Source organism: Hyperolius riggenbachi, chromosome 9 (assembly GCF_040937935.1).
Source record: "Hyperolius riggenbachi isolate aHypRig1 chromosome 9, aHypRig1.pri, whole genome shotgun sequence".
Classification (NCBI taxonomy): Eukaryota; Metazoa; Chordata; class Amphibia; order Anura; family Hyperoliidae; genus Hyperolius; species Hyperolius riggenbachi.
The window spans coordinates 254,507,407-254,524,540 of NC_090654.1; the positions used below are offsets into that span (position 1 = coordinate 254,507,407).

Sequence of the window (17,134 nt, forward strand, 5' to 3'; positions counted from 1 at the left end):
GCAACTGGTATTGTTTGACAGAAAAATACTATGGCAGCTTCCATATACTTCTCACTTCAGGTCTACTTTAACCACTTGAGGACTCAGCCTTTATACAATACAATAACATTTCTATAGCGCTCTTCTCCCATAGGACTCAAAGCGCTTAGGCTCTCTCAGATTCAGTAATTAGTAGGATGAAGTATTCACAGCCTTTACACCCCCCCCCCCCTTAAGGACCAGCGTGTTTTTTTTATGATCTGTGCTGGGTGGGCTCTGCAGCCCCCAGCACAGATCAGGTTGCAGGCAGAGCGATCAGATCACCTCCCCCCTTTTCCCCCCTATGGGGATGATGTGCTGGGGGGGTCTGATCGCTCCTGCCTGCCTGGGTGTTGGGGGGGGGGCACCTCAAAGCCCCCCTCTGCGGCAAAATTGCCCCCCTCCCTCTCACCCTTGGTGATCGGGGCTGCACAGGATGCTATCCGTCCTGTGCAGCCTGTCCTTTGTCACATGGCGGTGATCCCCGGCCGCTGATCGCCGATCTGCCTTACGGCGCTGCTGTAGCAGCAGCGCCGGTCAATGTAAACAAAGGAGACAAACATCTCCTGCGTTTACATTTAGTCTGCGAGCTGCGATCAGACCCACTCGTAATGTAACAGGAAACGCGGCCTTTCCTGATTAATTAGGGAGGCACCTGGCGATGCAGATGTGCGTCACTGGTCCTCCAGCTACCACTTTGCCGCCGCACGGTATGAGTGTGCAGTCAGCAAGTGGTTAAGGCTGTTTCCCTAAATCCTGCTACATACATCCACTGTTAAGCCACTTTTTCCACCTCCACATAGTAAAAAGCATTCAAAATCTGCCAGTTCTTAAAGGGACACTATAGGGGGTTCAGGGGAAAATAAGTTGATGGTATCAGGAGCGTACTGTGCAGACCCAGTATGGTCTGTGCCTGCGCAGTACGCTCCTGGTGACATCAGGGGAAGCGAGGACACCGCAACGCAGGCACAGTGGTTTTCAGACTTTAAAATCTGAAATTTCAGAAGTGAACCGGAGCATCGGTGAGTGGCTGTGCGGGCACAGGATGTCTGCGGGGGACCATTAGAAGCCCTGGGTAAATTCAACTCATTTTCCCCGACCTCCCCCCTTACAGTATTCCTTTAAACAGATTGTCTGACTTTAATGACTAAAGCCTGGTACACACTTTCAATTATAATTGATCACTAATTTTTCCACCTCCATGCAGTATGAGGGTTAACAGATATTGCATACTATGTGCAGATTGTGTAGGTAAACTCTAATAATAAGTGGTAGTAAAATTGGCCTGGTGTACCAGGCTTAACCCCTTCCCGACTGCTTAACGCCAATAGGTGTCGTGTCGGGAAGGTGGTAGCCTCAGGACCACCTAAAGGTATCGCACACACATCCCCACGTCTGTGATGGAGCTCTGCCCCGTTATCAGTCAACCAGTGGGGAACCAGTCGTATATTTACATTGTACATCGCTGCGATCTACAGCAGCGCTGTACTGGGGACAGCTGTGTCGCTCAGCTCCAATCACGATTCCCACTCCTAGGCTGATGCCTAGGAGAGAGGATCTCCCTGATTGGCTGGCAGAGGTAACTGAATAGTGACTTTTTTTTACACAAATACAAAAATTAAAATTAACATTACACAAGAAAGCTCTGTTGGTGGGCAGAAAAGGGGGGGGGGGAGAGGGGAATTTCACTTGTGTATTGAGTGATATGGCTCTGCAGCAAGTTCTTAAAGCTGCAGAACACTAAATTGTGAAAAATAGCCCGGGGGGGGGTCCGAGGGAGAGAAGAGAGAGAGAAGAGAGAATGTAAGCTTGTGGTCCTGAACTGGTTGAAGCGAAGTTACTAGTGAAATTAGTAGTTTTATTTATTATATGCACTACACTTACATTAATAGCAAAAAAAAAAGTAATTTTTACCGATCTAGCTTTATAACATTTAACAGCATCTGTGACAATCAGGAGTTCACACTGTTTTACAGCTTAAAAGACAAAGCAGAGCTAATGACTCTTTAAAGGAAAACTGTAGTGAGAGGATATGGATGCTGCCATGTTTATTTCATTTTAAAGGATAGGTGAAGTGACATGAGGTAGACATGTATGTACAGTGCCAAGCACAGAAATAACTAGGCTGTGTTCTTTTTTTTTTTTCCTTTCTGTCTGAGGGTGCTTCTTCTCTACTTCACTTTAAAGCGAACCTGAACTGAGAACTCCCTTTCTGCTAAAAGATAAGCAACAGCATAATAAAGAAAAGTCTTTACTACAGCTGATACAAATCCTGCAATAAGTCTACAGTGTGTCTATTTCTTGCTTTCATGGAGGCAGACATAGGGTTAACATCCTGTGTTTACTAATCAGCTGCTCTGCCATGGCATAGGAGATTCCCAGATTGACACAGCTGAGAGATCAATTTACAGTTGTGATTAGTCACAGATGAAGGAGGTTTAGACTGGCAAAACACTCTGAATACATACAGGGTGCATCTCTGGTTTCCTTCTGTCCTGTGCAAGAGTTCAAGTTAAATTGGCCATACATGCTATGCCACCCAATGTTGGATATCCCCATATACTGCCCACAGATTTTACCATGAAATGTATTGAAAATCTATAGAACCACAGAATTGCATTGTTCAATATAGTACAACACAATGGCCAACAATGTATCAAAATATCGGGCTGCTTTGCAGAACAAATTGACAGAACTTACAATCACGAGGGATTTCTTGACTCTGCTGGAGACAATTGATGAGTGCATGGCCTGCTTTATATCTCAGAATTAACAAGTACATGATTCACCCATTCCCATTAACTTAACAGAAATAAAGCAACAAAACATTTACCTTTGTTGTGCTTTTATTAACTTAATATCTGTACAAAAGCTGCAGAGTAATTAAAGGCAGAGATCAGCTATTGGAATACCTCAATGTACAGTGACTATAGCTCAGTATAGTGTGGATTAGCATATCTGAACAATAGGAAAATATCTTCTCCAGTAGCTAGTCTTGGTCCTCACCTAAAACATGGCATTTGTAAGGACCCTTTTCCATAGGCTGCTGAACTGCACATTTAGTGAGCAGTTATCAGGCAGTAGCAAACTGTTGAGAGTTTGACAGTCTTTTTGCTGCTTATCAACTGCTTCTGAAAAAATGGTCCTAAAGCAGGGGTCTCAAACTCAAATTTACCTGGGGACCACAGGGGGCAAAGTCAAGATGAGGCTGGGCCGCATAAGGAATTTCACAATCGCGGCGCATTGCCGCCTCTGCCCGCCCCTCTCACTCTTCCTTCACAGAGAGGGGCGGGGAAAGGCAGCGATCCGTGCGGCAATTGACATCAGGAGGGGCAGAGCTGAAGCTGAAAGCTCTGCCCCTTCCAGGAAATGCCGGCAGATTGCCCCCCCGGGCGATTTGGAGCTCTGCAGCCCTCGTTTAGCGGTGGGGATGTGGCGGATTACTTGGGAGCACTGAAGCGAACTATAAGGAAGCTTTTGTCGGCAGGGGCCACAAAATATTGTATCGAGGGCCGCGAGTTCGAGACCCCTGTCCTAAAGGAAAGGTTTTAAAGAGACACTGAAGCGGAAAAAAATGATAATATTATGATTTGTATGTGTAGTACAGCTAAGAAATAAACCATTAAGATCAGATACATCAGTCTAATTGTTTCCAGTACAGGAAGAGTTAAACTCCAGTTATCTCTATGCAAAAAAAGCCATTAAGCTTTATGACTTAGTCGTGGAGAGGGCTGTCTGACTTTTATTATCTGAACTGTTAGTGAACAAATTTCTTTTTTTTCTGCCAGAGGAGAGGTCATTAGTTCACAGACTGCTCTGAAAGAATCAATTTGAATGCTGAGTGTTGTGTAATCTGCACATATTATAGAATGATGCAATGTTAGAAAAACATATACCTGAAAATAAAGATATGAGAATATTTTCTTTGTTGCTGATCTTATAGTAATTATTTATAGTACACAACCAATTCATTATATCATATTTTTCACTTCAGTGTCTAACTGTTCAGGCTGGTCTTCTCTTGGTGTAGTTAGAGCATAAAATCAATAGAGTATTGGGAATGGATTTCTCATACCAAATAACTAAACATGACAGTAGCTTATAAATGACTACATTGAAATTCATTGCCTAAATGTAGCCTGATATAATGCAAACATATGCACATGAGAAAAAGCTATCAATACAAGTCACATGATTTTGTATTTCGTGCAAATTGTATGCAGTCTGGAATTTTACTGATAGAAACAGACAGGAAATGCATTTTAGTGGTTACAGTTTGAAGGATGCATACAATTAGCATGCAAGTCAAAATAATTTGCATCTCATTAACCAACAGTGAGATCATTGCATCTGCGAGATGCAAAGGTTTTTAAATTGATGCTGGATTATGCAAATTTTGCATGCAAGTTAATGCAGCTTGAAAATGGAGCTGTCAATCCCACCAAGGTGAATTCTGAGGGCTCATTTCCATGGGCAGTTGAACTGTGTGCTCAACAAGCAGTAGTGAGAGTTTGAGTGGCTTTTCACTACCTATCACCTGTCCGTGGAAATGAGGCCTGAGGGATCCAGTTTCAATCTGCATACATATGCATTCAAATTCTGAATAATCCTGCATCACTTCAAATTTGCATCTCATTATCCATCTCTATAGGGAAGGTCAGTGAGATGCAAATATTTTGAGTTGATGCAGTATTGTGCAAATTGTGTATGCAAATACATACAGCTTGACAAATGGATCAATTGAGTTTAACCTCAGCAGGATTTGATTGTGTATGCAATGTATATGCAGCTTGAAAATGAACCAATCAAATCCTGCTGAGGTTAAACACGATTGGTTCATTTGTCAAGCTGGATAAACTTGCATACAAAATTTGCATAATTCTGCATCAACTCAAAAATATTTGCATCTCATTGACCATACCTGTATTTCTATCCTATCAGGGCAGATTGGACTACACCAAGAGAAGAGAGCTTATCCACAGCGGCAGAACTGTACCTTCCCCCCACCCTGCTTTGGCTCTTGCAGGGTCACTGCTAGGCCCCACCCACAAACACTTTATAAATCTCACACTTCTGTAAATAGTGCTCCACAGCTCTGAGTTAGCAAAACATTACTGACCAATCCTATAACAGCTTGCCATTTCCGGCCAATCCCATAACAGCTTGCAAATTTTCAAGGCGGTTATAAAAAGGGAAGAATACGATTGGGCAATTCATCTACTTTTCCATTTCTGCGATCTTTCAGCCCAATTTTAGGTGTTTATAAATAGCTACAAAACACCTCTATCCATTTTGCATTCCTTAAAAAATAATAATAGTTTAGTGCTTTTGTACTAGAGAAAGAACCTGAGATCTAGTGTAAAAAGTCACTCTAGTAAGCCTAGCAAGCGGTTCCAGGCTTACTGCTCACTCACTGTGACAACTGCACAGAACACATTGCAGCTACCTTTAGTAATATTAACAAAATATGTGTGCGCGCATGTATGGGTGTGCATTGTTATATAGATGTATATATTCACACACATACATACATACATACACGGGGCGCAGTTCTACCTAGTATAGGGGTGTGGCATTGTCACAAACCTCAAACCAATCCGATTCAGATTTTTTTTCAGGGTACTTTTATATGCCCTTGCTGCAGGGATAACTGCTTTGTGTTGGATATTCACAAGTTCTCCACCATTTCCTGCAGTACGTTCATTGCAGTGACAACAGCTTAGTTTCAAAATTAATCTCCCATTGCAAACCTCTGTAGCAAAAATAAGGTGGACCCCCTCTACCATAATTGTATGAAATTTCTAGGGAGGAACGTTTCTACAGTATTGCTCCCCTGTTGGTGATCAATAAGTTGTAGGACATCTTTATGCAATGATCTGAGAGTTCATACAATCCACTCTTCCTTATGCCATCAGGTTGACACATTGTCCTACCTCAGTGCTCCTGTGTAAATGAGCAGAGTACCCCTTTAAGTGTTCCATACAGGACATCACCACACCCTGCAATGCCCACATTAACCCCTTATTAGAGATGAGCCCCACAGATTTGTGAGATTAACATCTGAAGAATTATTTAAATGTATATATTGCACAAAAAAGTGGAGTATTCTGGTTATATAAAAAAGGTACTTCTGAGTATCCATCACTCGCCACACCAGGAGTGGCCATTTTGTGACCCGGCCTAACCTCTCTGGAAATACAGCCAAGAACCACCAAGGCACGTACTGACTCGGTAGTACAACCGTTTCCTAGCAACATGAACGGAATATTAGATCTGTCCCCAAAATGGCAGTCTTCAGTAGGCAAGTGACAGGTCCACTGAAAATTAACTTAGCTGTATGTATCGGGCATACAGAGAATCTATAATGCTGCATTAAAAATGACAATTACAAATAAAACTTTGCACTGGTCATCCCTCCTCTTCGGTCACTGGTCCCGAGATTCATACAGGAGTTTTGCAGCCTGTTAATACAAGAAATTAATTAAATTAAGTCAAAGGAATCAAAGTGCAGAGGACAATTTAAAACAGTTCAAGACCAACGTCAAGGATTCAACCAGTATCTTTGTCATACTGCTTGTCCAGTGAGCAGCTAGATGGCACAGAAGGATGAACAGGAAGTAGTAGAGGTCACCTGACTGGATTGCACAAAACACAATGCAACTGTAAAGCCCAATCTACACAATACGATTCGATTACGATTCGATTAAATCCGACAGGTCCGATCGGGATTCGATTCAGTACGATTTGCCATTGCAAAACAATGGCAAATCGAATCCTGATCCGACTTGTCGGATTTAATTGAATCGTAAATAGAATCGTACAAAGAATCGTATAGTGTAGATTGGGCTTCAAGCCTGGTACACACCATACAATTTCCAGTCAGATACATAGATCGAATAGATAATTTCTGACAGGTCTGGTCTGATTTCCGATCGTTTTCTGATTGATTTGCATAGAAGTGATCAGAAAATCAGATGTGTTAGAAATTATCTATCAACCCATCTATCTGATGGGAAATTGCATGGTGTGTACCAAGCATAAAATGCATAATGTCCACAGAAATGCTTCAAATGTATTTCCAATCGTTAGTGTTTCTCAAACCCGTTCTCGTGACTACTCAATGCTGCATTTTGCAGGCAACCTATGCACAGGTGAGGTCATTACTGCCTCAGCTAGGTGGATTCCATGTAGCTGATACACTAATTACCCCACCTGTGCATAAGTGAGGCTGCCTGCAAAATGCAGCGTTTGGGAGTCACGAGGACAGGTATGAGAGACCCTGCACTAGAAGAAATATACTGCATTTTACGAGAAGGCAGCAGCAAGTCGTCTGTACCTCCAGTCACTGCACAGTCCATCCTCACAACATAGGCTGCTAAATGGGTATATACTTCTTGTGGCTGCCGGTCATTTTGGTGCAGGGCGTCTGCTCACCCTGCTGCTGCACAAATTCTGCCTTGCGCTAGTTACTATCCCCCCACCAAGTTCTAGCAATTCGGAGGGAAAAGTCATTTAAGGTCCGGCAATCGCTGAATTCCCGAATTACCTGTATGTGGGGCACGGACTATGAGCCCGTTTCCACTACATGCGCTAGAAATCGCCGCACTGCATTGATACTGCAGTCAGTGTTAGATAATGGGACCATTTCCATTTGCGTGAATTTCTGGTTGCGATAAGGTGCGGTTCAGCTGAATGTATGGATTGCATATGCTGCAGTTTCCTGCAGTCTGCATGCAGGTCCCACAGGGATTGTATTAAGCCGCATAGCGACCGGAAGTGCGGTTGTATGCAGTGTGGCGATCGCACTGCATGGCGGCAATGCGGCCAGTGGAAACAGCCCTATAGCATTGCTGCTACAGCCGCGCAGGACCCAGGCTCTACGCGGAGAAACACTGCCTCACTAAATAGGCTTAACTAAAGCTACAGACATAGGCTAGATTACACTCAGCCAGGGCAGCTGATAAAGACAGTCTCGGTGAGAATCTGGCAGGTGTATGGCAGGCCACTTGATGTCGCCTAAAGGTCTAGAATACTAGATATTTAGTGATGCTCGAATGACCCCCGGAGCACATTGGTTTTCCCATCATCCCACCTACCAGAACCCACTCAACTATGTGTGGTCCATCCATAGATACTGATGTGTCACTAGCCTCCAGACTAGCAACATGTCTGTACAGCCTCAACCCCGAGCTGTTGCTCAAAGGATGAAGACCCAATCCCAGTCCTCCTATTTGTGTACAAAGCTTTAGTGTACTATCCCATCAATCACAGAGCTCTCTCGTTACCTTCACATAGAAATAGTCGATCCAAATAATTACGAGTTAGTGCAGTATTATGCAAACGTCGTATGCAAATTTATGCTGCTTGAAAATGGACCAATATACTGTATTTTTTTTGGACTATAACTTACTTTTTCTCCCCTAAAAGTGGGGAAAAAAAAGTCACTGCATCTTATAGTCCAAGTGCAGGAAGATCCTGACTTGTGAACGCCTGCCAATACGAACCTCCAACCGGCCGCAATGTCGGGGACTCCCTGTGCTGTGCACATGCAGAGGAGGACACAGGGAGACAGAGGTGGACATATGGGGGACACTGAGACACAAGAGGTACAAAGCGGGCATAATCCACAAGATGACCCTTCACCATGTAGGCACCATGTTTAGTATGTATTTTTGGAACTTTTCTGTTAGCCGGGCACATCCACTAGGTGGCGATAATTACCATTTCCCCTCCAGGCCGCCATGGATAGTAGGGAAAGATGTAACTCTGGTGGGGTTTTATTGCCACCTAGTGGATGTGCCCGGCTAACGGAAAAGTACAGTATTTTTTTCCATGGTTTTTGTCCTCTAAACCTAGGTGCATCCTATGTTCAGAAGCATCTCACAGTCCGAAAAATATGGGAAATTCCACCGTGATGAATCCTTTTTCAAGCTGCATGTAAAATTTGCATAATCTTGCATAAACTCAGATTTATTTGCATTTCACTGACCATCACATCACATTTCCTCCCTGAAATTTCTTTCTCAAACAACCCAGCCATCGATATGGAGCTTCAAGCAATGCAGCAGAGCATGGGAAGCAGAGGACCTCAGTATGGATGGACCAGAGTCTACAGATCCTCCTCTAGCCCTTCATTGTTCCCCAAGACTCTTCTCTTTGTGGCATGCACTTCCGCCCAAGCTTCTCTGTACTGGGCATGCAGAGTAAGCTCAGCGCATGGCTAGTAGAGCGAACCATTCGGGCACAGAAGAAAATAAATTGCACACTCGTGGCTTTGTTCTGCAGGCCACGTGTGAACCTCACTTCCGCATGCCTAGTACGGATAAGCTCGTACACTGTGGGACCGCAGCCACTAGACGCATAGTCAAGCCTTTGAACATGTTTAGAGGGACCTGGCGTTTGAATAGTGGGCTGCAAGAGATTGAAGAAAAGGCTCAGGACTATTCAGGGCAGCATTTCTCAACCGGGGTAAAAACGGCCCCGCTTTGCCCCTTTTAATTCAACAAAGCAGTCCCACTCCACCATTGATGTGGCTGGTGGAGTGATTTAAAGGACGACTGTAAGGGGGGGGGGGGGGGAATTGAACTTACCTGGGGCTTCTAATGGTCCCCTGCAGATGTCCTGTGCCTGTGCAGCTACTCACTAATGCTCCAGTCCCCGCCTCCAGTTCACTTCTGGAATTTCCGACTTTAAAGTCGGAAAACCACTGCGCCTGCACAGCCGTGTACTTGCTCCCGCTGACCTCACCAGGAGCGTACTGCGCAGGGGCAGACTGTACTGGGCCTGCACAATACACTCCTGGTGACATCAGCGGGAACGAGGGCATGGGCAGTGGTTTTCCGACTGTAAAGTTGGAAATTTCAGAAGTGAACCAAAGGCGGGGACCAGAGCATCGTGGCTGCGTTGGCACAGGACGTCTGAGGGGGACAAGTAGAAGCCCCAGGTTCCCTACCCAACCAACACAGTCGTCCTTTAATTTGGGGCGCATCGCCAAGCAGTTATCTGCACCTGGATTGAAGTTAGCAAAAGACCAGCAACGAATGCGACAGAAGATAATGATAGGAGAAGACTAGGCTGAATTGCCTTGGTTACAGGGCTGGAGAGAGTTCTTTACACCCCATACATCCTCCAGGTACCTTGTGCATAGCAGCCAGCCAGGATGCGGTCGTCTTCTTGTTGCTATTAATATCTTCACTTGTTGTAAACTTCATCTGTAAGAGTTCATCAGATCCAGCATTCTTGTACTGAAGGAGCATACCTGTGGCCCGGCTGTTCCCTCCTATACACAGGACAAATAAGAACTATATATTCCATACTTCCTTCAGGAGAGATTATGTACGCTACAAGTAACCTTCAACACCAAACCTCTCCACCTATGTGCGCTAGGCCTGGCAGTCACTACAATAGGCTACAGTCTGACAAATCTGTGCGCTAGGCCTAGCGGTCACTACGCTGTACTTCAATGCTCTACAGTCTGATTAATCTGTGCACTGGGCCAGGCTGTCACTGCACTACAATGGGCTACAGTCTGCAAAATCTGTGCACTAGGCCAGGCTGTAACTGTGCTGTACCACAATGGCCTACAGTCTGACAAATATGTTCACTGGGCAAGGCTGTCACTGCGCAGTACTACAATGGGTTACAGTCTGACAACTCTGTGGGCTAGGCCTGCCCGTCACTGCAATGTACGTCAATGCCCTACAGTCTGACAAATCTGTGCACTGGGCAAGGCTGTCACTGCGCAGTACTACAATGGGTTACAGTATACTTTAATGCCCTACAGTCTGACAAATCTGTGCACTGGGCAAGGCTGTCACTGCGCTGTACTACAATGGGTTACAGTCTGACAAATCTGTGGGCTAGGCCTGGCTGTCACTGTGTTGACTTATAATGGACTAGTTTGTGCACTGGCTGTCACTGCAGCTTTAAAAGGGGTTCCCCAGCCTTGGCAAACCAACCCTAAACAGCTCTAGAAAATTACGTTTAATCTTGTTACCAGCACAATATTACATAAGGGATGATCTGATTGTACAAAAATCATGCAACACAGAATATTACCCTTCTAGATACATAGTTTGTTTGAAAAAAAAAAAAAAAACACATCTGTCCATCAAGTCCAGCCAGAAAAACAAACAATAAATTGTAGGTCTGAGTCTGCTGATTAGTTACACTTCTCCCAACTATCAATACTGCACATTATGCTATTATACTGTAATTGTTATTTCAAGCAAACACTGTGATATGGACCCTCTGACAGCGATATGTCACCAGGATGACATTAAGCATTCTGGGTGATTATTTACAAAAGGAGACAGAAAAAAAAAAAAAAAAAAAAAAGCCTCTGTTTACTTCAAACAGCCAATCATGTGCAAGGGGGGAGGAGGGGTGTTTAAAGGGGAGCCAAGGTGAGAGCAATACGGAGGCTGTCATCTTAATTCTAATAAACAATGCCGGTTGCCTGACTTATGTGTGGATGCTCTGTGCAAATGCGGAAATACGGATAGCAGACGGGTAAAGCATAACTGCACCGGGGGGGGGAGGGTGTCATAAAACATTACAGAGACGGCATCGCATGGCCAAATCCCAAAAGATTTAACGCTGAATCCGATCGGGAATCAGCCTGCAGTTTATGGTGGCCAACAGATCACTCCATGAGACAAATCTCTCTTTGATCGAATCTGATCGTAGTCTATCAGCTGCCAAAATGGCTTTATGTATGGGCACCTTAGGACACTGGCCCAGAATGAGCATGCAGATCAGAGGCTTTGACTCTGGTCTGACTCTGCTGACTGCATGCTTGTTGTAGGTGTGTGACTCAAACAACTAAACCCTAAAGCTCAGCATGGCATCCAGGCAACTGGCATTGTTTATAAAGGAATGAAGATGGCAGCCTCCATGTTACTCTCACTTCAGGTTCCCTTGAAAGGAAAAAAAAAAATAGATGTCCCTGCACATGACTGGATGAAGTGAAGAAAGACTACAGGCTTGATTCACAAATACAAATAGCATGCCTTATCAGAGATAACACGCCTTATCAAAATTAACACGTCTTATCAAAGTAGCATACCTAGCTTTACGAACGTATGCCTGCTAATTGGCAATGAGCTCCACTCGTCCTGCCCTGAGCCCCTGTGGGTTTGTAGCGCTCGCTATGCTACTCTGATAAGGCCAGTTAACTTTGATAAGGTGTGTTATCTTTGATAAGGCGTGTTATCTCAGGATAAGGCATGCTATTTGCTATTAGTGAATCAAGCCCTACATCTCTTCTTGCAACTCCTCTCTTGCTTCCGAGTGCTTGGTGCTTGGACAGGATTGTGAAGAATATACAGTGACCCCCCAAAATGCTAAGCAATTTCTTCACACAGCAAACACAACCGTCTATGCAATGTGTGTTTTCTACTCGGCAGGGAAAATGCTACAAGACAATTTTACCCAATAAAGATAATATCTGAAGTAGAAATCATAAGGTGTCACTGCCTCAGGTGACTTTCCCAAAGACCTTACATGTTTTCATAGCAAGAAAGTCAACCTTTAACTCTATTCAACTATTACCACTTTAGCTATACTGTGATTAAAATTAGCAATTTTGTAGAGGAGAAAGCGTTCCCTTAATATCACACAGTTCAGCAACAGACAGCAAGCAGCCTCCCCCCGACCTTACACTGAACAGCAGGGGTGTGACTGGTTGCGGTGGGTTGCAGAATTCTGCAAAATCAGCGTGTTTGAGGTATAAAGGACCACTATTGTGAATTTAATGGCATTTTAATAAAGTCCTAACCAAAATCAGCAGCGTTTCAGTATCCGTTTTTCCCCCATTAGGAATACTGATTTATTGAAAAAAAAAGTCACAACTTCTAACACACACATCACTATAGCAGTAAATCAGCAACCATCAATGAACCAATGGTTGCTTGCCATCTATCACAACCACCTAGAAAACCCAAATTTTGGTTTGACCAAAATACAAATCGGACGAGTATTTTTATGATAGTTTGTAATCGATTGTGCCCATCAATGGAGATCATTTACAACCAATCTGATCAGAATTTCTGATCGCTCGATTTTTTGTTAGAAATTGGACCGTTTGTGGCCACCTTTAGAAGGAATAGAGGTGAACAGTGGCTGCAGGAGGAATAGAATGGTTGGATTTTATAAACAAATATTTCAGTGCTGTTGTAAGGGACATGTGCGCGTCTCAGCTGACAAGGATTTGATTACCTTTCTGAGCAGGAAATCCCTTAGTATCCAAAGTGAAATGCTAAATACAGCGATTCACTTCTCTGTACACCCTTCTGTAATTCGACCTGTTGCTCAGCTATCAGAAAACTGTTAAAACCGAAACAAAAAGGCAGTGTAACTTCACTATATGGGTCTAATACAAAAAAAACACATCTTCTTTCCTGATCTTTACAAGGAGTTAAGGCAGGCATGGGCAAACTTGGCCCTCCAGCTGTTAAGAAACTACAAGTCCCACAATGCATTGCAGGACTTTTAGTTCCGTAACAGCTGGAGGGCCAAGTTTGCCCATGCCTGTAGACTTGGCGGCTGCTCAACAGTCGATCAACCATCCAATTCAATAATTATTAAATCTCATGAAAATTGGCCAAAAGCATGCCCGATCAACAATGCAAACAATTTCATATCAATTGGACATACTGTAAAAATCTCGGGACGAACTCAATAAAACTTATTTATTAAAAAAAAAAAAAAAAAAAATCTCGGGACGACATGCTCGATTGGGTGCACGGCAATAATGATATGCGATAATCGCAAACCAACGAACACACCCAGCCACTGTTCCCCCACCCCAATGTTTTATGTCCATAAACACCCCTCCCCCACCTCCGTGCAGTTATCCGCCAACTGAGCTGAGTGTCTGTGCCTTATTTCCGCATTTGGACCCCACGTGGCTGCCAGCATATAGCACGTAGGGCGAGACATTAGGCCAATTCCCAACGGCGGCCGACGGATCTCTACCAGATCAGAGAGAGATCAGTCTATTGGTCGATCGACCGCCACAATCGCTAGATGTATGGCCACCTTTTAATCTGTCTTCTGTTTACCTATGTTAAAGGAGAACTGTAGTGAGAGGGATATGGAGGCTGCCATATTTATTTCCTTTTAAGCAATACCAGTTGCCTGGCAGCCCTGATGGTCTATTTGCCTAAAGAAGTGTCTGAATCACACCAGAAACAAGCATGCAGCTAATCTTGTCATATCTGTCTAAATTTGTCAGAAACACCTGATCTGCTGCATGCTTGTTCAGGGCCTATGGCTGAAAGTATTAGAGGCAGAGGATTAGCTGAATAGCCAGGCAACTGGTATTGCTTAAAAGGAAATAAATATGGCAGCCTCCATATACCTCTCACTACAGTTCTCCTTTAAACATTGTATGTCCTGGTGTGGTGCTTGCCAAAAAGCAGTGAATTAATGAGCAGATAAGAGACAAATTCAGCTCTGTGACAGAAAGGCTGCTCTGACTGACAAAAAGCCACCCATGAGTATTGAACTACCACTTTTCTTATAATGCCATTATAAAAAGAAGCTTAAATTCACAATAGTGGTCCTTTCAGGATACAGAATAACAAAGCTATGCAATGACATGGATCCGCATGCAGGCAACGCCAGCACAGGTCTGCAGGAATGGTGGGCCCAAAGCCTTCAGAGACTGTGCCGTTGTTCCATTCCCAGGTCATTTGTAAGGATTCAAAGGTTAGCGTGAAATCTAAGGATGGAATCAGTTTTGGAATACATGGATTGGAGATGGAAAAAAAATTCAATTCAAAAGCGACTAATCACAAAAGGCGAACACAACATGCAGAGGCGCATCCGCCACATCAGCTGACCTTCCGTGATGCACTGGCTCTCCAACAGGCTGGTGTATGTGTGAATATCTTTCATCAAAGCAGCGTGAGCAGTGAGGAGAGAACAACGTCACAGACTGAGTACACTGTATGCTTACACACAATACGTTATATGAAAAGATGTGAATGTTACTGTTACAGGAGCGCCATAAAAACCTATGACAGGAAAATCTGAGGTGAAATTACTTCATGCTGAGTTATAGTGAGAACAAAGAAGAAAATAGACCTAATCAGGGATGCAACTAGAAACTATTGTACGGTAATGGGGGAAAAAAAAAAAAAAAAAAAAAAAACAACTGAAAAAGTGTCAATGAGATAGACAATTGTATCTATAGTCCTACTCCTAGATAACATTTTTATGGAATACTGTAGTCTTTAGCTGCATACCCACCGCTCGACGGGTCCAGCGACGTCCCCTTGATGACAGTTGCTAGCGATGCCTCTTCCCATCGGTGGGTTAAGCGTGAGGTCACGTGACGTACACGGCGGCGCGAGCGATTTTTCCAGCGAACTCGGTACTTTGCTCGGTGTCACCAGGTGGGTACATAGCTTCAAAGCAAGGTGCCCCCCAATAAAAACATACTTACCTACTGGTCCGTACACACGCTTGATTAAAGTTGGCCGAGGCGGCCGATCACAACCGCCTCAGCTGATAATCAGGGGAGTGTGTAGGTAGGTATGTTACCAGTCAGAGGATCTAAGGAGGGGGCCCTATATTAATTTTGCTCAGATAACAACTAGAAACAATGTCCCTGGTGTTCTCTGAAGGGTAGGGTTGTGCGCCTTTGTTCTTTTATCACTTATTTAGAGCTCTTGGAGGGAGAGGGGGCACATGAAATGGCAAGGAAGGCCTTGAGTTTGACACCTGTGGTCTAGACAATCCAGAGGCTTCTCTCGACTTTGGTAGATATCTGGGTTGTAGGCTGCCTCCGGTTCAATTTAAAGGGCACCCGAGGTGAGAGGGATATGGGGGCTGCCATATTGATTTCCTTTTAAGCAATACCAGTTGCCTGGCTGTCCTGCTGATCTCGTGTCTCCAATACTTTTAGCCATAGACAAGCATGCAGCAAATCAGGTGCTCTGACTCCGGTTTTACTGGATTAGCCATATGCTTGTTTCAGGGTTTTGACTCAGACACTATTTATGCCAGAAGATAAACAGGGCTGCCAGGCAACTGGCATTGTTTACAAGGAAATATATATGGCAGCCTCCATATCCCTCTCACCTCGGGTTCCCTTTAACCAGCTGAGCGGTCTGGACGAGCTCAGCTCGTCCAACACCGCCAGCGGCTGCCGCTCAGGCCCTGCTGGGCCGATTTGAATGAAATAAAAAGCAGCACACGCAGCCGGCACTTTGCCAGCCGCGTGTGCTGCCTGATCGCCGCCGCTCTGCGGCGATTCGCCGCGAGCAGCGGCGAAAGAGGGTCCCCCCAGCCGCCTGAGCCCAGCGTAGCCGGAACAAAAAGTTCCGGCCAGCGCTAAGGGCTGGATCGGAGGCGGCTGACGTCAGGACGTCGGCTGACGTCGATGACGTCACTCCGCTCGTCGCTATGGCGACGATATAAGCAAAACAAGGAAGGCCGCTCATTGCGGCCTTCCTTGTTTATTCTGGGCGCCGGAGGCGATCGGAAGATCGCCTCCGGAGCGCCCTCTAGTGGGCTTTCATGCAGCCAACTTTCAGTTGGCTGCATGAAATAGTTTTTTTTTTATTTAAAAAAAACCCTCCCGCAGCCACCCTGGCGATTTAATCAGAACGCCAGGGTGGTTAAGGCACACCTGACGCAAGGCAAAGCTATCTAGGTAAGCAGAATATGTCCATGCTGGATCCACAGACCTCTGTGCATTGTTGTTCCTTCTCCTTGATTCCCCGCGGTTACTGTCAAATTTTCAGACAGAAAGAGGCAGGCTTGCCACAATGTACCCTCCTTCCCATTCCTCTAGGGCAGTGATCTGCAAACTTGGCTCTTCAGCAATTAAGGAACTACAAGTCCCACAATGCATATGAATCATGACTGTGGCTGTCAGACTGCTGCAATGCATTCTGGGACTTGTAGTTCCTTAACAGCTGGAGAGCCAAGTTTGCTATAGGTGAGTGAATAGGGCAGGGAAGAGGCGTAAATGGGAGGTTGATGGGAGGGAACATTGGGACTATACATGCACACAATTTATCTCATGTCACAAGTCTCTTAAGCGCCATCTACACCATACAATTTTTTATCAGATTTGATTCATTGATTTGATTCAATCAGACAT

The 17,134-nt window shown here is 44.6% G+C and overlaps 1 protein-coding gene across 2 annotated transcripts in view; it reads right to left on the minus strand.

Moving 5' to 3' along the window:
* Window positions 1–2,846: 2,846 nt before the first annotated feature.
* The window catches only part of ZFYVE21 (zinc finger FYVE-type containing 21), a 60,919-nt gene continuing 46,631 nt past the window's right edge, over window positions 2,847–17,134 (minus strand). The window contains exons 6-8 of one of the 2 annotated variants that reach the window (XM_068254340.1): window positions 14,865–14,912; window positions 10,155–10,297; window positions 2,847–6,479 (exon numbers count right to left, since the gene is read on the minus strand). In XM_068254340.1, the coding sequence (XP_068110441.1) occupies window positions 6,444–6,479; window positions 10,155–10,297; window positions 14,865–14,912 (227 nt within the window). In that variant the 3' untranslated portion in view covers window positions 2,847–6,443. The remainder of the gene's footprint in view (window positions 6,480–10,154; window positions 10,298–14,864; window positions 14,913–17,134) is intronic. The other variant, XM_068254341.1, reaches the window with a different exon arrangement.